Source organism: Halichoeres trimaculatus, unplaced genomic scaffold (genome assembly GCF_033239565.1).
Source record: "Halichoeres trimaculatus isolate MK-OKI-2021-1 unplaced genomic scaffold, fHalTri1.1 fHalTri1_scaffold_3, whole genome shotgun sequence".
NCBI classification, from domain to species: Eukaryota; Metazoa; Chordata; class Actinopteri; order Labriformes; family Labridae; genus Halichoeres; species Halichoeres trimaculatus.
In genome coordinates, this window is record NW_027437181.1 from 6,333,634 (window position 1) to 6,351,817 (window position 18,184).

Genomic DNA, 18,184 nt, shown 5'->3' on the forward strand with positions numbered 1-18,184 from the left:
AGGTAGGACAAGAGGGACCTTCTGAGCCACCGTAGTATTGAGTGTGTGAGGTGTTGGATGTTCTTTGTGATGTAAACCGGGTCATGAACATGAAGAGTGACTCAGCTATGTGTCTGTGATTGATTCAGTCTCTCAAACACTCAGGAACTGCACCCTCTCTCCTCCCTCCTCCCCCTGCACATAAATACCTGAGTCTTCATCCGAGGGGCGGCTCAGCCTCAGAGGGAGCTCGTGTGCTTTTATTTTGGTGGGGTCAGTCCTGCTCAGTGTTTCCTGTGGGGTCTGGAGGCAGACCTGCTCTCAGTCCCTGCCAGCATCCTGAACTCTCTACAGCTCAGCGGACTTAAACTTCATCAGTTGGAGATCAAACACCAGTGAAGAAGAGTGACAGAGGAGCAGCGAGTACAACAGGTGAGCAGACACCTGTTCATTCTTCTGTTTGAAGTTTATCTGACTGATTTAAAGTCTGAAAGTGTCCAACAACAATGCTCAGCTCTCTGTGTTCAGTCTGTACAAGAGAAGACAGGAGGACCAGAGCTCTGCTGGCTCCTCAGAGATCCTCTCTTTGATTTTAATAATACAGAAATGACAAGAAAATACCGGTTTCAGGGGGAGACTGTGTGTGTGTGTGTGTGTGTGTGTGTGTGTGTGTGTGTGTGTGTGTGTGTGTGTGTGTGTGTGTGTGTGTGTGTGTGTGTGTGTGTGTGTGTATGTGTGTGTGTGTGTGTGTGCCCATGCTGAAACAATGTCTGCTTCAGGGGGAACAGGTCTGCTCTGACAGGCTGGGGTCTCTGAGGGAGCGGACCCCACAGATGCTCAATGAGCTCAGTGTGAACAGCAGCTCACGACCTCTCTTACACACACACACACACACACACACACACACACACACACACACACACACACACACACACACACACACACACACACACACACACACACACACACACACACACACAGAGGCAGAGACCAGATGTGGGTAGAAGCATGGCACATGTGTCACATGCTGTCCTGACTCTGACTTTCTGACCTCGCTGTAGGGAGCAGATCAGCGTACCATGAAAAAGACTTTGATAGATCCAGACTTCCCAGTTCATGCCACAGCTCCAGCCTTTTTACCTCCATGTGAGACATCTTTCTCTGATGTTTGAGACATGGCTTTTCTTTCCGACACATGTCCACTGGAGGAGGGGATCTTGAGAACTTTGAGTCGATGAGCGTTGCAGAATATGTTTGTCTTGACATGATGTCATCTCCCACTCTTTGGGGATGAAACGTAACTGTCATGCTTTTTACTGTCCTCCTTACACCGATACTGAACCCTTCATTCTAAAAGATGTGCTTTAAGCCAAATCAAAAGAAGGTAACCTCCTCATTACTGATCTAAGATTTGATCTAAATGACATAAGGGCTATCATTAAAACTCATAAACTCTAAAACTCCCTCAGCTGATGTAATCAATACTTCATTAGAAAGCGAGAGAAGCATGGACCTGTATCCTGGTGCTTTAGTCCCAGACTAAAGCCAAAATTAAACCTTTACTTTATCAGAGGCAATGCATATGCGCGAAGAGAACACTTTGTGGATGATTTGACACCTGGAGTACCACAGGAGACAGTATTAGGACCTGTAATATTTCCTGATTATCTAAACTACTGAGCATCAGCGTAATGATGATAGAAACATGATTTTATCTCATTTCATCTTACACTGAGTAGGGAATGAAATAAAATTTTGGAAAGAGAAAAAATTATTCACACAAGAAACTAAGCAAGTAAACTTTTTTAACTCATTGGTATATTTTTTACTCTTTACAGAAACTGAGCAAACTCTTTATAGTCTTCTAATATTGGGTCGTAAAACATTTTTATGCGGTTCAGTTTAACTTCTGGTACTCGAAATATGAAAACCTGTGCAAGAAGTGATTTTATTCTTCTACGCGAAGGAGATATTTTTTTTCTCACATATTTAATTTTGTTCATAAAGTTACAGACATTTCCTCTCAAGCTGATTAAAAGCTCCTGAACATTCACTATCGAACAGCATGAACTTCATGTTAAATTAAAATAAACTGTGTTTTTTGTGATTCCATGAATCATTATTTCTCTTCATACTTTGAAAAACATTTGGACATTTGAGGACTGTCTGTTTGAAGTGGACAGCAGCAACACCTTTAGCCAGTGTTGCGTGCACACTGTCGTGAAGACATGACTCCTAAAAAGGCGTGTGTTTATTTTGGCAATGAATGGAGATTAGGTTTTCCATTTTAACACTACTTTTATTTCTTCAAGTCAACTTTTTACCAGATACAACATGACAATCATCAGTTAAGTTGCCATGGCACCATGGTTTGTAACGTGCCAACACGCAAACTTTGTCAGTTTGTACCCTAGTTTAGTAGCCGGCTATGTTTAGCTCTACATTCAACCCAGTGCTTTGAGACGTATCTTTAAAGTGTAATGTTAACCTAATTCTTTAATTTCACCATCAGCACATTACGGGGGAGAATTTTTTTTCGGACTCTGCAGTTTTTAAGATATCAAGATTGTGAGTTTGCCCAATCAAAGGTACAACTCAGTTCACGTGACTGACAGGCGCCCTTTAGCTGTTAGTGTGGAGACTTAAAGCCTGCGTCACTTTCAATATGGCTGTGCCAGCTGATCTGCTTCAAAAATCTGTTTCAGAAACAGACAGGAAATGTCAGGGAGACTATGTCCATTAATTATAATGTCTATGGTAGCCTTTAGCCCCAGTTTTAGCCTTTAGCTCATGCTTTATCATTCTCCTGTTCAGCTTTCTTCTTCTCTTCTGTCCTTTTTCTGTCAGACAGTTAGGCTCCATTGTCCACCATCACTACAAAATTAATCACAGAAATCATTTTCAGCAGAGAAAAATACAGATTTCTCTTCTCACCACCAAGCTCAGTCAGTCGATGCGGTTTTATCTCAGAGACTTTGACGTGCCATAAATCAATCTGATCCCATCAAACCTGATCTTGAAGCTGAGAAATAGCATTAAAAAATAACCTACACTGGCTCTGATAATCTCATTTTAAGTTGTGGAAGGAAGACTTTTCCAAGATCACTTGGAAACTCCTCACTTTTCCTTTAAGCTTGTGTATCATAGCTGATATGCTCTGATGGATGTCTGTGACTCAATGAACAAATCTAATTTTTGAAATAAATACTGAAAACTTTTTTGTCATGCTCTAAGAAGAAAACTTAAACTCCAGGCGTAAATATAGAAACCACTGACTTAAGGAGGAAATTACTTTAAACATCTGAACACTGCAGAGACCACTATGAGACAGAGGGTTACAGTGTAAAGAGACTATTTTTACTGAAAATGAGACATAAATACTGCGTAGATTTCAGATTGTGTAGTGTGATTTTCAAACACACATACACAGGCATGTTTTTATGACTGCTCTCAGCTGTTTGTGGGATTTGACGTCAGAAACTTAAACTCTGTTTACGGTTGGAGAGTGAGCTCAGGTCAGAAGGGGCGCCACCCTCCTCCTCCTCCTCTTACTTTTCCCTGGTTCATAAATAAACCTGCTGTTTTGGAGTCTGACGCTTCTCACTGACACATCCACTCACACACACTCTCACCCCTGTTTACCTGGAGCCGCCCTGTCCGACAGCAGCTGTGTGTGAACTCAAACGTCAGACACATATGGAGTTTAATGTTTCAGGTGTGCTCCAGAAGAGATGTCATATATCTCACACTGAGATACACTGAGGTCAGGGTTGGATCCTATCAGAGCTCAGAAACCTGTTATCTCTGATAATTAAAGACCCTCACTGATAGATCCAAGCTTCAGTATGTTCTATACGCCACAGAGCTGCTCGTAGATTAGCCAAACTTTCCAGCAGTTAAGGTTGGTTGAAGTATCATAATATATTTGGAAACACCTGATCACCATACATGACAGATGATTGATCAAGAGGAGAATAATAAGAAGAAAACAAAGAATGAACAACAGGAGACAAAAGTTTGAGTCTCCTATGATGCTCACTGTGAACAGTCTCTAGCACGTCCAATGGGGTGCACCAGTGTGTGTGTGTGCATGTGTGTGAATGAATGCTCTCACAGTGTGTTTAGACTCTTGGGGTGTTTCCCTGTAGCCAGAGGGAGGGGCAGGAAGTGTTACTCAGGTAAAATAACAGCAAACATTTACTTTGAAAGAACTGGAGCTGCTTGTTTTCCTGTCAAAAATAAGAGCAGCGTGTTGTCGGAGAGAGGAACATGAAGTCGGCTGTGTTTGAGGGAAACTGTGATGGTGTGTGTGTGTGTGTGTGTGTGTGTGTGTGTGTGCCGGTGGATTTCCATGTGTGTTGGTTATAATTTAAATAAAGCTGCCCCTTTAAAAGAGTGTAAGACGTAAACACACTCTTCATTCCAGTGTTGTCATCCTGCTTTCTCTCTGTCTTCCAGCAGGGGGCCAAACCCAGTCTGAGCGTGTGTTGGATCTTTATAAACCTTAACTGTTTCACTGTAGGAGGTCATGATGCTGAGGTGGACGCTGCTGCTGTCTGCTTGTCTGCATGTGATCTCAGCTTCCTTTGACTACATGTATGACCAGCACTCCTTTCTGGGTAAGAGTAAACAACAACCGATCAAACATCAGCTAATCAAACATCAGTCAATTAAATATCAACCAATCAGACATCAGCGAACCAAACATCAGTTAATCAACATTAGCCCATCAAAAATCAGCAAACTTAACATCAGCCAGTGAAACATCAACCAATCAAACATCAGCAAATCAAACATCAACCAACCAAACATTAGCTCATCAAACATCAACCAATCAACAACAGCTAAACAAACATCACCCATTCAACATAAACCAATCAAACATCAGCTAATAAAACATCAGCTGATCAAACATCAGCCAAACATCAACTAATTAAACATCAGTTAGTCAAATATCATTCAACTAAACATCAACCAATCAAACATTAGCCAAACATCAAACATTTTAAATGTCAACTATTCAAATGTCAATCAAACATCACTCAACTTGTACTATGAAAGTTTCAAATTACAACAAACTTAAGACACTTAACAAAAATATTAATATGAATATTAAGTTATAACATATCCACCTATGGTGGCGTTACCTGTTAGCTTTCTGTTGACTACATTTGAGCTTCCTGTTAGCTTCCTGTTAGCTTTCTTTGACCACCCATAGGATGATTTTCAGGGCGCTCCTCACATCAGGTAACAGCGGATTGTTCTCTCTGGCAGATCCAGAGGATGTGCTGAGTGTGAGCATCCCCCTGGAGGGACCACAGCGCCCCCTGCTGGGTGAAACAGTGGTACTGCCGTGTTACTTTGAGGTGAGGAATTCTTCATGAATTTGTTTTGCATTTTTGATTTTAACAAGTTTCTGCGCCAGCTGAAGGTTGGAAGGCTCGATTGCCTGGGCTCCATTTCTGTGATTGGTCAAGGTTTTGGTCTGATAGTTGCAGACTTTACAGGATTTCTTTTTGTCAGATCATGTGTGTTCAGACAGCAGCACACACTCTGCAGCTTTATGCATTTTCTTTCAGGACCACACTGTACCAGACCCTGGAGCGCCCTCTATTGCCCCCCTCTCTCACCGCATCAAGTGGAGTCTGGTCACTAAAGAAAAGACAACCACCATCCTGGTGGCACTTGAGGGCCAGGTGCGCATCACAGAGAGCTACCTGGACAGAGTTCACCTGGTGGGCTACCCTGGGACTCCAACAGACGCCAGCATCAGGATCTCTGAGCTGAGGTCCAGCGACTCCGGAGTTTACCGCTGTGAGGTCCAGCACGGCATCGAGGACAACCATGATCTGGTCCACATGCAGGTCCAAGGTGAGGCAGTCTGTCAGTCCAGTACAGACCACAGATAGAGGGATGTAAGATTGGTATAGTTTTTGTTGATCAATTGCCTTTGATTGGTTGTTATCTCCTGGAAGTCTGGCCTTTCTGATGTGGGCTTCATTCAGAACTTCTACTGTCCCATATAGGTTTGGTGTTTCATTACCGGGCCATAATGGGGCGCTACAGTCTGACATTTGAAAAGGCACAGGCAGCATGCAACCTGAACAGTGCCGTCGTGGCCTCACCTGGACAGCTGCAGGCAGCGTTCGATGACGGGTTCCACCAGTGTGATGCCGGCTGGCTGTCAGACCACACAGTCAGGTCAGTGTGAGGGAGCGAGCCTCTCTGACTCTGCAGGGGAAGCATCCTGGAGGGAAGTGTTGGCCCTCGCTGGCCCCTGCTGTGTAGATTTAAACACAGAGGAAAATCATCTGCATATAGACGAACATAGACGTGCCTGTGAACCACAGATTTGTCGTTCTGCCTTTGTGCTTCATCACTTCAAATCACTTTTCTCTATGACGTGAATAGATGACCAGACATTTGGATATCTAGTCCTTTGTTTGTCAGGTGGAGACTACAAACTGCTGTGGTATGTTTGCTCTGATCCACGGCCCTGCAGACCTCAGTGGACCTTTACACCCCTGCCCATAGGGCTCATCTCCAATAAACATCTCTTGTAAAATTTTTGACTTATCTCAGAGAGCTTTGTCAAAGTCAGGGAGCATTTTACATCTTTGTTAAGAGTCAAAAACAAATATTTTTCCATTTGACCCAAAGGTACCCGATCCATGATCCACGTATGAACTGTTTTGGTGACAAAGAGCACCAGCCCGGGGTCAGGACCTATGGAGTCAGAGACCTCACTGAAACATATGATGTGTACTGCTTCACAGAAAAGATGACAGGTACTGTACATGAAACACGTTGAAGGTGTAAAACTCTTGTTGTTCTGATTCATCCTCTGATGGACCTCTCTGTGCTCACACAGGGCGAGTCTTCCACGTCACCTCTGCAGAAAAGTTCACTTTCTCTGAGGCGGTGACTGCATGCTCCGCTCGACGAGCTCAGCTGGCCAACACAGGTCAGCTCTACCTGGCCTGGCAGGCTGGGATGGATGTCTGTAACGCCGGCTGGCTGGCAGATCGCAGCGTCCGATACCCCATCAATGTTCGTCGACCGCAGTGTGGAGGGGGTCTGCTGGGGGTGAGGACTGTTTACCTCCACACTAACCAGACAGGATACCCTCGCTCCGAGTCTCGTTATGATGCTTTCTGCTACACAGGTAGGAGCCACTGAAGATGCCTCATTGTTTTTAAAGCTGACCGGGCAATAAGCTAACTGGGTAATACGCTTACTATTAAAAAGTACCTCTTGCAATAACTTTCCTTTGTAATCCCCCCAGAGTCTTCAGATGAGGAGGGTTCAGGCTCCGGGGAAGAAGAGGGTAGTGGCGATATGAGTGTGACCGCTGTGACACAGAGCACAGAGGTGTTCTTCAAAACAACGACCATAGAGAGCGAGGTGGTGGGAGAGCTCGAGACTCAACGGCCCACCATTGACTTTACTGAGAGCATGACAGAGCCGCCCACAGAGCTGCCTACAGAGCTGCCCACTGAGCTGCCCACAGAGCTGCCTACAGAGCCAGCCACAGAGCTGCCTATAGAGCTGCCTACAGAGCTGCCTACAGAGCTGCCTACAGAGCTGCCTACAGAGCCGCCCACAGAGCTGCCCACAGAGTTCCCTCAGCCTCCCAAAGCCACAGCGTTTGTTACAGACCTGATAGAGGCCGTCACCACCCGGTCCAAAGTAGACCTGCAGTCAAGCACAGCCTCAGTGATGCCTCCATCTGGTCAGTGAAAGAACTGCTCACATTCACTTGTTGTGTGAACACTCTTCATTATCAAGAATGATAGTGAGGGCTCCTTCACATTAAGATGTGTCATGTTTTTTTGCACAGGTGTGGTCTTCCTGTACCGCTCTGGGAATGGGCGATACGCCTTTACCTTCACTGAAGCTCAGCTGGCTTGCAGGAGTATAGGGGCATTTATTGCCTCCCCAGAGCAGCTACAGGCATCATATGTGGCAGGATATCACAGGTGTGACGCTGGATGGTTGCTGGACCAGACTGTCAGGTAAATGTTTGTTTATGCAGCATGTACAGACATATTTCTCCTGAAGAACACACAAGCGTTATCGCTGTTCTTTAGGTATCCCATCGTTTCCCCTCGAGATGAATGTGCAGGAGATCTGGGAGATCAACCTGGAGTCCGATCTTATGGTTTGAGGCCAGCAGAGGAGAGGTACGATGTGTACTGCTACGTTGATGGGCTCAGAGGTGAGAAAAGACCCAGTGTCGTGTGGAATGGGTTGGTTCTTTTTTCATGGAACTGTTCAGAAGAATTATTTTAATTTGCATCATTTATGGTCAAAGGCACAATGAAAACCATTGTCCACCTCACACACTCATGTGTTCCCTCACACGCTCTCACATTAGTTTCCAGACCTTGAAATGTGGACCAGTATCAAACTAGACTTGAGAGAGACTTGAAAAGGCTCAGTACTCATCTCAACCTGCTGTTCTCCAGGTGAGGTTTTCCATGTGGGCTCTGCTGAAGGGTTCACCTATGATGAGGCTGCATCCAGCTGTCGTGAGCAGAGCGCTGTGCTAGCATCCACTGGACAGCTCTACGCAGCCTGGAGGATGGGTCTAGATAAGTGTCGTGCTGGCTGGCTGGCAGATCGAAGTGTCCGCTATCCCATCAACATCCCCCGTGTGGTGTGTGGGGGTGGGAAACCAGGAGTACACACTGTATTTTCTCACCCCAATCAGACAGGCTACCCTGATCCTGACAGCAGATACGATGCCTACTGTTTCAGAGGTAACACTCCACTTCTCCAAAAATGTTTTCTTGACTTGATTTTCTTTGACATTGAGCTGACCTTTTCACCTATTGTTTTAACCCTCTAGCGGATATTCTTCTTATTGCCAATGAAACTGGGCTGAACATCAGTGATATCCAGGAGGCCCTTCTGAACCTGACATCAGAGACTGATCTGCTGAGGCCTGGTGAGTCAGTTTGTGAGTCGTTCTGACGTTTGTTCTACTCCTGAACTGTTGTTTTTCATCATTTACCTTTCTGTCATTTATGTTGCTTCAGTTGGTCCTCCCATCATTCCACCCATCACTGTGGATGCTTCAGGGTCTGGATCAGGATCAGCCGATGCTGGGTCAGGATCAGCAGACATTGGATCAGCATCTGCAGACTTTGGACAAGGATCAGCAGATGTTGGTAGTGCCTCTTGGAGTGTCTCAGGTGATCTGTCGGCATCTGGGGACCTGTCTGGAGACTGGTCTGGCAGTATGGGTGCTGGTGTACCTAGTGGATCATCAGGTTTCAGCAGTGCTGATGCCTCTGGATCAGGTCTTGATGGATCTGGGATCACTGTGGTTTTCTCAGGTGCTGAGGACAGTTTCTCTGGCTCCAGCTCAGGAGGCCTGCAGGAGGCTGGAGAGGGAAGCTCAGAGTTCCTCTTCCCATTATCCGGGGCAGGCTCTGGGGTGCTCAGTGGTGGAGATCCATCTGGATCTGGACAGTTCTCTGGTTACATCAACACTATGGACTTTTCTGGGTTCAGCGGTACCCCATCAGGGTTTTCCTCTGGGAGTGCTAGTGGACAGTCAGGGGAACTCTCTGGAAGTGGTAACCCTCAGATCTTGCTGATAGATGGTGAACTGATTGATGCATCTGCACCGAGGATCTTCACGGAATCTGAGCTTGGAGGGGGTATTCTTGCGTTTAGTGGCTCTGGGGACATTTCAGGATCTGGGACTCTCAGTGGGTCTGGGTCCACAAGTGGCTCTGGGAACTATGACATAACCTTTGTAGGGTCAGGCCTTACTGACCTTACAGTATCTTCTTCTGGGGAGCAGGAGGCCTCTGGGATTTTACTCTACAGCTCAGGAAAGGGGAGTGGGGGGCATCTGTCTGGTTTAGGAGGCTCAGGTTTCATCTCAGAGTCTGGATCAGGAACATCTGGATCAGGAACATCTGGATCAGGGACATCTGGATCAGGGTACTTGACCAATGGAGAGGAAGGCAGTGTTACTTTTTTGTCTGGGGATTTTACAGCTGATGAATCCCGACACGCTGCTCCATCTCTGGAGCTTGGAAAGGGGTCAGAGGAGTTCAGTGGAAGAGGCAGCGGCAGTGACTTTGGTGTATCCTCAGCCAGCGGTGTCCCCTCAGGACCTTCCTCTCAAGATGTCCCTAAGGTGCTCCTGCCCTCTTCATCCATCTATACTGAGAGCACCACAGAACTTGAAGGGGTCCTCAGTGAGGCGGATTTGTCACAAACCTCTGGTGGCTTGTTTGGCACTCCCGGCCCTGTGCCTGCTCCGGCAGGATTGGCTGCTCCTCGCAGCTACATCGCACCTTCATCTGGTTTACTAGACGGTAAGGCAAACTGTCCTTTGATGTATCTGTGTTTATAGACCAGTGTTTGATCAGTTTAGGGTTGGAGTGCAGACAGAGTAGACATACATAAGTCTGTGGGAGTTTCCACAGTGGTTGCTGATGTTAGGGAAAGGTCTATGTTTCCCTGTTGGCCCAATTACAGCATTTACTCAGATGTAGCAGAAATACGAGTGGAGGAAGGAAAAACAGGCAAACACCACAACACCCCGACTTCTGTATGAACTCCAAATGGACAGCTGGCAACCGGCAGGGGAACAAGACACGAATACATGGATGGTTCATGGACACACATTTTTATCATACCTTTAGCTTTACCTGCTGTTACTGTCACATGGGGTCTTCTTTTTGGGACTCTGGGGGTTTTCATTGGAGGAAAAAATACCAAATTGAAAAAATGACCTTGCCAAATCAAGTGTATGAGAGGTTTTTGTTTGCACTTGAATGAGGGGAGTCTTTTATTCGGGATCAACACTTTAACATGCTCACTTTCAGTTTCTCTGATACCCAAACACCGCATGTCACGTTCATCTGCATACATCTCAACACAGAGGAAATACACAGAGCTGAATTCTAATTTGTAAAAGTTTTCCCTGTGATTATAGGTGGTTTTAACCCCTGTGAACCTAGCCCATGTGGAAATTCTTCCTGCTCGGTGGAGGGAGGGGTTGCTCTCTGCCACGGTAAGTCCAGAAATGGCGGCCATGCTTCTCCCCCTTCAGATTTCAAGCTGCCTGATGGTTGGTTCGCTCCTTCAGTTTTGCATGTGTTATGTTGTTGTGCATCTTGTTTCTGAACTTGACGGATGAATCTTGTCTTTGTATGAACACGTACTCTCAGAGGACTGGCTCTCTCTGTGTTCTCTCTTGGACTTATTGTTGAGCTTGCTTGATGGTCTTTCTTCATGCTGTGTGTGGCTCCTGGTCTCTGTGTTTCTGTGTGGCTGACTGAAGGTGAAGATGCTTGTGTTATTATCACATCTTGGCTGCCTTCTCTCTACCGCGTGCATGCTGAACTCAAGCACCAGATAAGCTTTGTAGCCCCTAACCCTGCTGGAGATCTAATGCTGATCATCTGCTGCAGCTCGGAGCAGATTCCATCATGAACTTACTGCAGATACTGAAGTTACGATCTGCTCCTCCTGCAGATCAGAAATCAGGCTTATACTTTGGAATATCTCCTCATCTTGAGTGGAGCATATCATGAGAGGTCATGATTCAGTTTGCAGTAATTCATTGAGAATCTGAAGTTGCAGCAATGTTGGTGTGTTCACTAACCGCTCAGTCCTGTACCCACCCTGATAAAAAAGTTACACGCCCCCTTTTTTACAGAAGTAGATGTGTGCCATCCCAGCCCATGTGCCAATGGAGCCACCTGTGTGGAGAGTGCAGACTCTTACAAATGCTTATGCCTGCCGAGCTACGGAGGGGAGCGCTGTGAGATGGGTACGAAACCAGCTTCTGCTAATTAATACTAACACCAGGCTCTGAAAAACACTGGACAGGGAGCGATGCTACCCGTCATAGCATCTGAGCTCCCTGTGGCTCTGTGGGGATGAGTCCTGGGTGCTGAGCAAAGAAAGCGTCAAAGCACAGAGCTTAGTCTCTCAGGGGACTCCACAGGTCGATCCTCGAGTCTGCCCCTGCTGTGGAGCTTGGCAGGATGGCTCAAGGAAGTGGACCCATGTGGTCCACATGTGTTTTGTGGATTTTGAGAAGGTCTTGAACCATGTTCCTCTAGGGCGCACTGCAGGAACATATAAATCCAGGTGGATTTCTTGAACAGAGTGAGAGCCGTGTTCATTTTCTCAGCACAAAATCAGCAATTTCCCATGGGCGTTCCGCTCCAGGGTTCTTCCAGGGTTGTCCCAAGGGTTGTCCCAGGGTTGTCACAACTTGTCCAAGGGTTGTCCCAAGGGTTGTCCTAAGAGTTGTCCCAAGGGTTGTCCCAGGGTTGTCCCAACTTGTCCAAGGGTTGTCCAAGGTTGTCACAGCTTGTCCAAGGGTTGTCCCAGGGTTGTCCCAAGGGTTGTCCCAAGGGTTGTCCCAGGGTTGTCACAGCTTGTCCAAGGGTTGTCCCAGGGTTGTCCCAAGGGTTGTCCCAAGGGTTGTCCCAAGGGTTGTCCCAGGGTTGTCCCAAGGGTTGTCCTTGGGGTTTGTTAAGCTAATCCCAGCTTGTCCCTTGGGTCCTTATGAGGAGAGTCTGAAGGCTCAGCCAGGGTGAGCAGTCTGCAGATGATGTGCTTCTGTATGTACTGTATGCTCTCCAGGCAAGGACCCCCTTCAGGCATCACCACATTTCAGAGTAAAGTTTCAGGAAGTGGGTCAGCCATGGTTCTGGAAAGCTGTGCCTTCATCAGCTCTAGATACACTGATCTTTGTTTTTCTTAGTCGGCTCGCTTTAGGAAGTGAGCTGGATATGTGTGGATCTTCTCTTGAATCAAACGGTAAGGACTTCCTCTGTCCATGGAGAGAGTTTATCTCTGTCACGCCTCAAATACACCAGATATGTCTGCAGTCTGACTCCATTCTGTTGCGTGCTGACTGTGTTTATCAACTCACACCGGCTGCCTGTTCAGTCTGGCAAGCTGTATGACTGACAGACAGCTGGAGTTGCAAGACCTAGACGTCCCTGTGATTCCCACTCCATTAACAAGTCTCTCTTCTTTCATGTTGGGCTGTAAAACCTCAAACCTGTTGACTCCTGGTATGTCATCTTAGTCGAGCTAAATAAGAACTGATTTTGACAGTTTGTTTTATTTTGAAAGTCACTGGCTGTTTTTCTTCCTGTCACAACTTCCTGTCCCACTCAATCTTCCCTACACTAAATTTATGCATCACAGCTAAACGTCCAGCAAAAATATGATGGCTGTGTATTACCTGCAACATGACAGACCAGCCTCGCAGACAGACTGTGATCAAACGGATATAGTGTAAGTTGACACATAGACTTGAATGGAAACCTATCTGATCCTTTGGCGTGACAGAGAGGAGACGAACTGCAGAAGCATCTGGTGTATTTCAGCCGAGCTCAGCTCCGTGCAGCTCAGAGTGGAGATGCTAACGGCTCCTCTTACTCACAGTCAGACACAGAACAAGAGCAAAGTGCACAGAGCTGCAGGACTCTGAGTATCATCAGAGCAGCTTGAGAGTAAGAGCTTCAGACACTTATGATATGGTCAGTCCACCTGTGATTTTATCTCTGACACACGAGACATCAGGTGTCGTTCAGAGCCTGAGGTGAATTAACTGTGAATTGTTGGCTGCAGATGAGCAGCTGTGTGAGGATGGCTGGATGAAGTTTCAGGGGAACTGCTACCTGCACTTCAATGACAGAGAGACATGGCTGGGTGCAGAGCAGCGTTGCAGGGATCTGAATGCACACCTGGTCAGCATCATCACTCCTGAGGAGCAGCAATTTGTTAACGGTGAGTGTGTTAGGAGCAGAGTGAGACAGCCATAAAGAGATGAAAACAAACCTCAGCTGGTTTTCCTCCTTCAGCCAATGCCCAGGATTACCAGTGGATCGGCCTGAATGACAAGACTGTGGAGAATGACTTCCACTGGATCGATGGGACTCCTTTGGTGAGTGCTTACCTGATTAACTGTTCCAGAGAGCAGAGCACAGTCTTCCAGGTGACCCAACGTTTACCTGATCATTTCTCCCTCCTCCTCTCCCTCTTTCTCCACCCCTCCCTCCTGCCTGTCTCCCCTCCTCAGCAATATGAGAATTGGAAGCCGAACCAGCCCGACAGCTACTCCAGCTCTGAAGAAGACTGTGTGGTGATGATCTGGTACGAGGACGGACAGTGGAATGACGTGCCCTGTGACTACCACCTGCCCTTCACCTGCAAAAAAGGCCCAGGTCTGTTGTGACATCAAACCTGCTTTGACGCACCTCTGTTTGAGAAGAACAAAGATGTGTGAAAGGTCCCAGATGTGCTCCTGAACAGGGTCCGCCCTGTGTTTGGATGTGTCATAGAGGCTTCTGGCTTCTTTTCGCTTTGGTTTGGTCTCCTCAAACTCTTCTCTGGCAGGAGGCTTTTAGTTTTTGATGGATATGACAACTTGACAACTAAGGGTAAAAAACATGGTGACAGAATGAGTATCTAAAATCAAAACTTTTACATCTGAATACAGCGCTTACAACACAGACAGAATTCCATGTGATATAATATGACGTGATAAGATGAGATAGGATGAGACGAGATAAAATGAGCTGAGATTTTAGAAGCTGAGATGATATGAGATGTCATCACAAGACGGTATTTTAGAGATATAACAAGATATGATATTTTAGAGATATAACAAGATATGATATGATATGATATGATATGATATGATATGATATGATATGATATGATGTGATATGATATGATATGATATGATATGATATGATATGATATGATATATGATATGATATGATATGATATGATATGATATGATATGATATGATATGATATGATATGATATGATATGATATGATCAGGTATGATATGATATATATGATACGATACGATACGATACAATGCGATGCGATGCGATGCGATGCGATATGATATGATATGCCTAAATAGTCCCTTGTCAAGTCTTTAGCAGATGCATAATGGAAAATTCTATATCAGGATTTTTTGCTTGAAGTTTTTCTTAAGAACTGAACCCACAAAGAAATGTACATTTCTCTCAGGCATGTGATTCCTATTCAGTACATTCAACATGTTATACATCTACCATGTACCAAAAATGACATACAACACCAAGTGCTGATGCTAACGCATATAGGAAATTACATCCACATGTGAAAATACTAACAGACAAATGTTTTTCAAATAGGAAGACAAGGAAAAAGGTTACATGTAGACTCATGGCTGACTTCAGCATAACAACAGCAAGCTCAAGGTTCCAAACAGCATTGCTACCGTTGCTGACCAATTTTTATTCTTATTTTTTATTCACTATTTATTTAGTTTGTTGACACAGAAAACCTGTAAAGCTACTTTTGTATAGAGAAAATTCACAGGAGGGAGTGATACAGGAATTGATAAAGAATTGGATTGTTAAGCAGAATCGATAGGGGCATATTAATAATATCTATCCCTAATGTAATATGATATATGATATGATATGATATGATATGATATGATATGATATGATATGATATGATATGATATGATATGATATGATATGATATGATATAAGATAAGATATGATATGACATGAAATTATATAAGATGAGATATGATATCTGAGACATCATATTATGGGATATGATACAATAGGAAAGGAGATGATGTGAGACATGAGATGAGAAGATGATATTTAAGATATGATATATTATTTAAGATATCGATTTTGAAATATATTTCAGATATGATAGGTTTGATGTGATAAGATGTATTAAGATATGAAACAAGATGACTTTTTTTCTGTAATAATAATATTTTTTCTACTAGGATAAGGTTGGACAGGAGAAGAAATAATAAATGATAAACCATGATACAATACCATAGAAATACTATCCAAAAAATGATACTGTGTGATAACAAGTGTTAAGGAACTTTAGGATCCAACATGTCATAAACATCGCCAGATTGAGTAATTGATCGAGCACACATTAGGTAAAAGAGATAAGATGAAAGAGATATGATAATCATCATGAAGATGTATGATGCATCATGATAAGATGATGACACAAACATTTAATTATTAATGATGTCATGTGTTGTTTTAATTAACAGGTCAGGTGATGTAATTTCAGACACCAGGATATGAGCCAGTGATGTGCTGTGACCACTCACCTGGGCGTAACCCATGAAGCCTCTGGCTGTGTTTAGAGCATATGTTCTTAAAGGGACCACAGTATGTATGTGATTTATAACACATACTCTACCTCTTCTGTCCCCAGTGTCGTGTGGCGCCCCACCACAGGTAGAAAACGCCCACATGTTTGGTCCAAGGAGGGACGAGTATCCAGTAAACTCCATCATCAGGTATCAGTGTAACCCCGGCTTCAGACAGCGCCACCTGCCTGTGATCCGCTGTACAGCAGACGGTCAGTGGGAGGAGCCTCAGGTGGAATGTACTGATGGTGAGTAAACCTGAGTAATAAGTGAGAACAGACAGGTAACAGCAGGTGAGAACATGTGAGGCTTGTGATGCTGACTGACTCTCTTTCTCTGTGGCTTCAGTGAAATCCAGGATGAGAAGAAGAGAGAAGAGGAGAGCGGCAGAGAGCGCAGAGCTTCAGTAAAGAGAGGGGGATGCGAGGAAGAGGAGGAGTAGGAGGTTATTTAAAAAGAACATTTTCAGCACAGAGACATCTCCTCTCCGTTTCAAGAAGAGGAATTCAGATCCAGCTGACGGCTGGATGCTGCATCAGGCTGATCTTTGTCTGTCTAATATATTTGAACTGTAGAAAATAGTTGAAAGTTTGATTGTGTGCTGTGTGATATCATTCTACTGATTCCTGTTCTGTGTGATTTTCATGACGTCTGAAAGGCTCACTGTACACTGCTGTGGATCATGGCTGGTTGATGCACTGCTTTTATGTTGTTTTCTTATTCCTCAGCTCTAAACATGCTCCCGGGACCTGCACAAACACACACACAATCAGCATCATTGGATGCAATGCACAGAAACACTCCTCCATGCAATGTGGGAACACATGTAAATACAGGTTTCAGTATCAGGAGGAGGAGCAACAGTCCACACAGACACTCACAGACACATGGCTCTCCATAAACCTGACCCTTATTTACCTGAGAAACTCAAACACACTCCAAGATGTTAAAGCCGGGAGCTGATCTTCTCATAATCTCCATTCCCAAAGCCAAGCTAAGATAACTGCTTGTGAAAAGCTTTGGACAGACCCTGTATTATAGATTAATGTCACAGAAATATGAAAAATATGGTGTTTATGAATCAGTCTGTTGTACAGCACTAAACATGAAGTTATCGTAAAAAAAACATGTTTTTCTTACGTGCTGAGCACAGGTTGTTTTAGAGCAGACTGCGTCTCAAAGGGTCAGAAAACCATGAAGTTACATGAAATTTATTTATTTATTTCTAACAGCCTGTGCTCCAATTAGAGACAGTAACACTAGACAGAGTCAGCATTGAGAGGAGCTGCAGAAGATGCTGATGCTGAGACCTTTCTACTGTGCATGCTGTGGGATAAGACCCATCCTCACTTCCTGCTCACCTCATGCCCATTTCTGCACATTCCTGCCCAGTCTGAATAAACACACTCTACTCTTCATAACACCAAAAACCTGTTCAAACCTCTAACTCTACTGAGGGGTCAACACCTGAAAACAAAGGCCCAGTCTCAGGGTACAGTCACACTGGACATCAGTACTGTACCCAGGCTCTTCAATGCTTAAGTCCAGTTTGTTTGGCCAGTTTAACAGCAAGTCATTTACGAAGAAACTTTAAAGCACTACATGTTTCATCTGCCGTGTGCTTCATGGAGACACTGGTTTCACTCTTCAGCAGGACTTGGCTCCCGCCCACAGCTCCAAAAGAACCATAAGCTGGTTCAATGACCCTGATGTTACTGAGCTGAGAGAATCTATGGGGTCAAGAGGAAGATGAAAGATCCTGGACCCGGGAACACAAGCCAGCTGAAGACTGCTATCAGACCAACCAAAGCCTGATCTCCTCAAGGACACACCGTACTGAGGCAGGAGTATATGCAAAGGGAGCCCCAGCCAAGCAATGAGTGAATATAAATTAACATGCTTTACAGAAAAACAACATTTTTGTATGAACATCTTTTCCATTGGTCTGATTTAATATTCTGATTTTATGAGATTTTACATTTACAATAACTGTGAGCAAAAAACACCTTAA

At 44.8% G+C, this 18,184-nt stretch overlaps 1 protein-coding gene across 1 annotated transcript; it reads left to right on the forward strand.

The window, feature by feature from the left end:
- The first annotated feature begins 285 nt into the window (after window positions 1-285).
- LOC141787791 (aggrecan core protein-like) lies at window positions 286-18,180 on the forward strand. Its single transcript, XM_074666463.1, has 20 exons — window positions 286-411; window positions 4,438-4,598; window positions 5,254-5,345; window positions 5,559-5,850; window positions 6,006-6,180; window positions 6,640-6,767; window positions 6,851-7,144; window positions 7,265-7,711; window positions 7,820-7,994; window positions 8,070-8,197; window positions 8,448-8,741; window positions 8,831-8,929; window positions 9,021-10,316; window positions 10,940-11,017; window positions 11,666-11,779; window positions 13,603-13,761; window positions 13,836-13,918; window positions 14,054-14,198; window positions 16,239-16,421; window positions 16,522-18,180. The coding sequence occupies exons 2-20, from the start codon at window positions 4,508-4,510 to the stop codon at window positions 16,581-16,583; spliced, it is 4,335 nt and encodes a 1,444-aa protein (XP_074522564.1). The 5' UTR covers window positions 286-411; window positions 4,438-4,507; the 3' UTR covers window positions 16,584-18,180.
- Window positions 18,181-18,184: the final 4 nt, after the last annotated feature.